Source organism: Pollicipes pollicipes, unplaced genomic scaffold (assembly GCF_011947565.3).
Source record: "Pollicipes pollicipes isolate AB1234 unplaced genomic scaffold, Ppol_2.1 Scaffold_4881;HRSCAF=5763_pilon_pilon_pilon, whole genome shotgun sequence".
NCBI classification, from domain to species: domain Eukaryota; kingdom Metazoa; phylum Arthropoda; class Thecostraca; order Pollicipedomorpha; family Pollicipedidae; genus Pollicipes; species Pollicipes pollicipes.
This window is the reverse complement of record NW_023596576.1, coordinates 51,302,786-51,308,847: the sequence shown is the minus strand read 5'-3', so window position 1 is coordinate 51,308,847 and position 6,062 is coordinate 51,302,786. Positions and strand designations below refer to the sequence as shown.

The window sequence follows — 6,062 nt, the reverse complement described above, 5'->3', positions numbered from 1 at the left end:
CCGGTAGCAAGGGTGCAGTTTCTTATTTAGTTGGCTCTTCGCCCCCCCCCCCCCTCTCTCTCTCCCTCTAAATCGGGATCTACTCCGCCCCAAACTTTGAGAAGAAAGTGGGCCAGGTCTGACAAAACCCGATTGTTGACGTATTTTGGGCAAAGCTTTCGCCATTTTCACCGTTCAGCCCCCTCCCTCGACTCCACGAGGTACTGGTAAAACGACGTCGGAGTGCAAGCATTGGTTGCTTGACAACGCTCAATGTTGCATGCTGGGCTTGTACTGTCGTGAGGATAAGCCCAGCTTAAAACATTGAAAAATCCCGAGCTGATATCTTTCCTCTCCTTTATCGGGTCATCTTTCGCAGTCAGATAATTTGCTCCAGTAACGCTTATGCATGATTGTATCTGCTCTCTGGTTTCTGACACAAATAAGGACCGGAAAGCCAGACCGGCAGGACGACAAAAGCTTGGCTTTGTAAGCTGTCACACAGCTCCGTGGCTTTCCTACGTCTTCTAAACATAAGCAAGCCATTGCCGCCGTAAGACAGCGTCTCTAAGTCCGCAGACACCGGCTGTCCGGCCGTCAGTCGCGGCTGTACCCCGGCCCGGCCTGGGCTCCGTCGGGACACGGGCGCGCCGGCGCCTGCGGTGGCCGCCGCTGGCCGGCCCGGACTCCCGCCGGCGGCGGGGCCGCGGTCCAGGAGAAAGCCGGCGCCCGCGGCCGCCCCGCAGAGCCGAACCGGGCCGAGCGAGGCGGTCATCAACCCGGGCAGTAGGCCGGGTCGGTCAGGTCAGCCGGGGTCAGGGCGCGCCGCGCCGGCCACGCCGCAGTGCGCCGAGAGCAGAGCGCCAAGACCCGGAACCGAGCCTTCCACGAACCGGTGACTGTGTTAACTGCGTTTCATCGTGCGACGAAAATGAGGCCCTTGCGGCAATCCGCCTGCTTCTCTGGCAAGGTATCACTAGAGACAACACTAGAAGACATCATTTTATTGGCTCCGCATTCTCGCAAAATAATGGTTGCATTTACGGCTGATGCGAAACAAAACTATCCTGCTGCGCTCAAGGGTTTCAATTTCGCTCTGCGATTCGTCTGCATTGCCCATTTGTAATTTTTAGATAACACCGAAAGTTTTAGGAAGTGTCTATAGAGAGCAAGAAACAGCGGTTGGTACTGTGGCACACCTCCGTAGTTCTTTCCTTATCATTCGGTTCCATACCTCATAGAAGTGCTGCATCCTCCATCACCCATGATTAGAAATGCCCGGTAGATATTCACAGGCTATCGGTATACTCTTGCAGTGGTTAGGTTTTGGGATGGCCAGCTGGTGTGTGGCTTTTACGTAATGTATTTTGACCTAAGCGATTTATTTCGGAAGACTTCTGCCAAGTTGCACTTACCTATCACGTTTGAAAATACTTGGAAGTCAGTTAAAGAGGTTGACATCGCTGCTAACATTCTCGCCTAGTTTCACTTTATCAGACTATCATGTAGACAATTTACCACAGTGAGTCGACGTCACACGGCGCTGATTTCGGTTTAATGATGAAAAAGGTTTCCGGCTCGCAAGCGGCAATTGACAGCAGCGCCCCTGTTGGACCGCTGGTGCTGCCACCTGAGTACGATCCTACAATCCCACCTGCAACGGCAAAGCTAACGAATTCTATTGCTAGAATCGCTCTCTGTTTAAACACACCGAAATCTTAAAAATGCTACCTGCCAGTCACACATTTCTTATTCGGACTTATCTGGCCTCTCAAAATGTTACATACTGATCTGGCATTTTAAAACATTTGTATGTCTTGTTCGTGGGTAAACTTGCGCAGCATTGTAGTGCTAATTCGAATACCTTCGTTTCGTTAGCAGCGTTCTGTGGATTGCCTGTTGCGCAATTCGAAATCACAACAAGCGAGTATACTGTGCTGAACAGGCTGTAACTCGTGTGATGTCCCGTGTGTCCCCGTGCCTTCCAAGAATCATCTTACATGAACTCAATGGTGAAAACCAGTGAATTCAACGCACAGCTGAAAGATGGCGCGCGCGATGCTCTCAGGCCTTTGTTATTCATCAAGATCGGTATCGGGTCTAGCTGGGACAGGGCAGCATTCACCATAACTCCGTCGCACAGTTCAAAATGCCGGCCGCTGGAGATGCGCGGCGAAAACTCGTAGTACCGCTCCGTCGCACAGGTCCCACAAGCGACCGTCGAGACGCCATGAACAGATGTCAGAGCCGCGGAACGCCAGGTTACACCACCGGATAACTGCAATCCGACGCGATACCACACATATTCCCATGTCCCTTCTGTAACTTGATGTAGCCCTGCTCGCCCCACCCGTAGCCCCAGGCGTTCTTCATCAGCCAGAAGGGCACGCCGTTCTCGACGCCGTAGCCCACGATGAGGAGGCTGAGCGTCAGCCGCGTGGTGCTGCATTTTAAATCGCTGTACACGCCGTGCGAGTACAACTGAAACGACTTGTGGCTGGCATCCATAGCGCACGCCACGGGTCCGATGTGGAAGACAACGTACTCCAGCTCAGCCTCGCTGCCGCGCGTCGTCAGCATCCAGTTGCTGATGTTGGCGGAGGTGGCGGTGTCGTTTAGTCGGCAGCGGTAATCGGTCTGGTTGCGGTACGGGTAGTCAGTCTCGGCTTCCAGTCCGCCTGCGCTCGTGACGTACTCGAAAGCTTGCTTCGCCAGGCCGCCGTCGCAGCCGTTGTTGCCGTACCTGAAGCGCGGGGAAGCAGCTGACTCCTCTGAACATCGGCACCAGCCGTGATCGCAAGGCTGACATGCACTGTAGATTGGATTCATGCGATTTTTAATTGCCTTCTTAACAAAAATCAGGGAGTCAGGGACCCGGGCAGTCCCCGAACGCCAGGCTCCGGTTACGGTAAGCACTGTACATTTACATGTCTAAAATACACATCTTCCTGGAGCGGCAAAGTGCAACCATACCATTTCTTTACCCGGGGCTTTGACCCGGGAATCAGGCTGCACGTGCACAACATTCAAATCCTCGCAGCAAACAAACTGCTCAGTTTCTCAGGCGCTTCCCACCCTCTGCCTCCCCCCCCCCCCCCCCCCTAATGGCCGAGACGTAAGCTGGGCCACCGGCGTCCACCTACTGGTGGGAGCAGTCGAGCAGCTGCTGCTCTGACAGCGACACCAGCGTGTGGCCGGCGAGATACCAGGCGCTCTCCACGGCCCCGGTGGCGGCGAAGGCCCAGCTGGCGTCGCAGCTGCCGGTGTCCCTCACGAACGTGACGGCGCCTTCGGCCCGCCAGTCTTTGGAGATGCCCGTCGGGCCGCGACGGCCGGCAGAGGCGTCGCCAGGCTCGTCCGCTCGTGGGGCGGGCAGCACACGCTTATTCAGCAGCGCCCGGTACTCGGTGCTGGACAGATCGGCCAGGTGGTTGACGCCCATGCGGAATGAGCTGTCGCCGGCATTGTGCTCCGCGATCAGCCGGCTGTTCCGTCTGAAGATGGCCAGGCGTCTGGCTTCCTCCTCCAGGCTAGAGTACGTTTTGCCGTATTTGGACTGCGTAAAATGGACACGCATTAAATATGTGCGCATGATGCGAGGACAGGCACATGGCAAATATTTTCCGCAGGCCTTGGCGACACAAATGCCAATTTTTCTCCAGAATCATACGACTTTGGACAGAATTCCTGCAGTCACCCAGCATCTAGAGCCAACTTCTTGGTTCAGGAGCGACCAACCCCTCCCCGCCTTGGCTCTCCCCTTAGCTATCCGACTGTTCGACGATTTGACACTAAAGTGAGGAACATCGCCATCGATATGCGAGCTGTGGACCGCAAGCAGAAGTCGACGATTGATGCTCTTGAAGCAAGGCGCCATTCCATTTCAGCAAACATCCCAGACATGCCACCGCATCAGTGCGTCGCTTGCTTTTTATTCATTTAAACGCCCAAGAGCACCGAACACCAGATGTCAGGTCTGCACCTTAAAATGTATCCACGCTGGATCCTGCAGGTCGAGCTCAGCCAACAGTCGGTCTCCCAGCGCCGACAGCAGCAGCAGTAGCAATGTGACGCACATCTAGAAGTGGACCTAGACGTGGTAGTTAAGAAATAGCACATGCCTCGCTCTGTTCGTCTGCCGCATTTTCGAATGACGCGGCATGTCGTAGATATCACTCCATCAACACTGCTGGGAGAAAAGGGCGCACGACAGGAAATGCCGTCTTAATCTCTTGTATCACGCAAACAGCTGCAACTGCAACTGGTAGCTCAACTGCAAATATTGACTTATCAGAAAACTTTCTCTCAATTGCGAGCGCACAGCTCTCAACACCAGGAACACATTTCGAAGCCCTGCCACGTACTGGCATACACCGTGACGGCTGTTTACCTCTGCCGCCCGGCTTCCTCTCCGCCGGCTGCTTACCTCTGCCGCTCGGCTTCTTCTCGCGTCGGCTACTTACCTCTGCTGCTCGGGTTCCTCTCGTGACGGCCGCTTACCTCTGTCGCTCGGGTTCCTGTTCCGTCGGCTGCTTACCTGTCGCTTGGGTTCCTGTTGTGTCGGCTGTTTACCTCTGCCGCTCGGGTTCCTCTCGCGTCGGCTGCTTACCTCCGTCGCTCGGGTTCCTGTTGCGTCGGCTGCTTACCTCTGTCGCTCGGGTTCCTGTTGCGTCGGCTGCTTACCTCTGCCGCTCGGGTCCCTGTTGCGTCGGCCGCTTACCTCTGTTGCTAGGGTTCCTGTTGCGTCAGCTGCTTACCTCTGTCGCTCGGGTTCCTCTCGCGTCGGCTGCTTACCACTGTCGCTCGGGTTCCTCTTGTGCCGGCTGCTTAGCTCTGCCGCTCGGTTTCCTCTCGTGACAGGCTGCTTACCTCTGCCGCCCGGGTTCCTCTCGAGACAAGGCTCACAGCTGCACTGCGCCGGCGCACCTGCCCGGTCTGCGCCAAACACTAGTGGGAAGGCGCGGCTGTCCGTCGGGCGGGTCCCACGCCAAACCGTGCCTTGCTCCCAGCGGCCCCAATGGTAGCAGATCGGGGCCCCGAAGCGATCAATGATGCCACCATGGATACCTGACTTCACTGGGTCACGTGCGGCGTGAAGTGTGTGTGACGACTGTGGTAATTGTCCACCAGGTCCCTTTTCTATATACCGAAACCACAAAGCTAAGCATCTAAACCGCCGCGAAAGACCGCGCTTAATAAAGCCATTCGCTTTCCCAAACTTCTAAAATTGAATTCAGGACGGAACGCCGAAGAACAATGACATATTTGCTTTCCAACACACCTATGCGCAGCGACTCAAAAGGGTGTAGGCTCGTCTAGTTTTATGTTACTAATGCCATGCTGCTCGCGTTCCAATAGTCAAGCACACTAAAACCCTGTTGAAAGACGGCGACACCACGGCATCAACGTCGTGGATCAGTTGAGGCAATGTTAGGGAACTCGACACATGTCTAGCTGCCGTTGGTTTCGTCACATTCCCAGCCATTGTCGGAGCACGCCGCCACACGACGTAGTCCGTTCTGCAGTCCCAGGGCTGATAACACGCCGCGATTACAACTCTGGCGTTGGCAACGTTCGCGGCGTGTCGACGCCCGCCTCACCGTCACGACTACGTCACAGTCACAGCAGCATCAAGCCAACCTGCAGCGATGTCTGAATCGGTCTCGTATATTTTCTCGCCGCTGAAAACATTACGGTCACGTCGACTGTGTAAGCACGCTGCAGCACACTGCCGCCGGCGTTCAGCGCTACGCCGACGCAGCGAGCACGGCCGGACCGAGACGGGCGGCGCGCTCGCGCGTCACCGTCGGCACCGACGACGGGGCACGCGTCGGCACTGGCGCATCACAACAGCGGCCGTTACCCGGGACGGGGGCTCGGTTTGAGCAGGGCGCCCGCCCCAGCCGACACGCTGCTGCGCTGCCGCTTCTCCCCCGAGGATGGCACAACCAGGCCACCGGCACACGAAAGCCGTGTGGACCGATTGTACGCGCACCATAGCCGTTGGTAAAGTAAAACGTACTGCACGCCTGAGATAAATTTAGCACATTCGGCCACGACAAATGGCCTCGGCCTCCACGACG

General features: G+C 56.2%; 1 protein-coding gene across 1 annotated transcript; it reads right to left on the bottom strand.

Moving 5' to 3' along the window:
- Positions 1–2,105: 2,105 nt before the first annotated feature.
- On the bottom strand, positions 2,106–4,057 carry LOC119100575 (procathepsin L). The gene is made up of 3 exons (XM_037223655.1): positions 3,962–4,057; positions 3,123–3,535; positions 2,106–2,722 (listed from the first exon to the last, which is right to left on the bottom strand). The coding sequence occupies exons 1-3, from the start codon at positions 4,055–4,057 to the stop codon at positions 2,242–2,244; spliced, it is 990 nt and encodes a 329-aa protein (XP_037079550.1). The 3' UTR covers positions 2,106–2,241.
- Between the last annotated feature and the right edge of the window lie 2,005 nt (positions 4,058–6,062).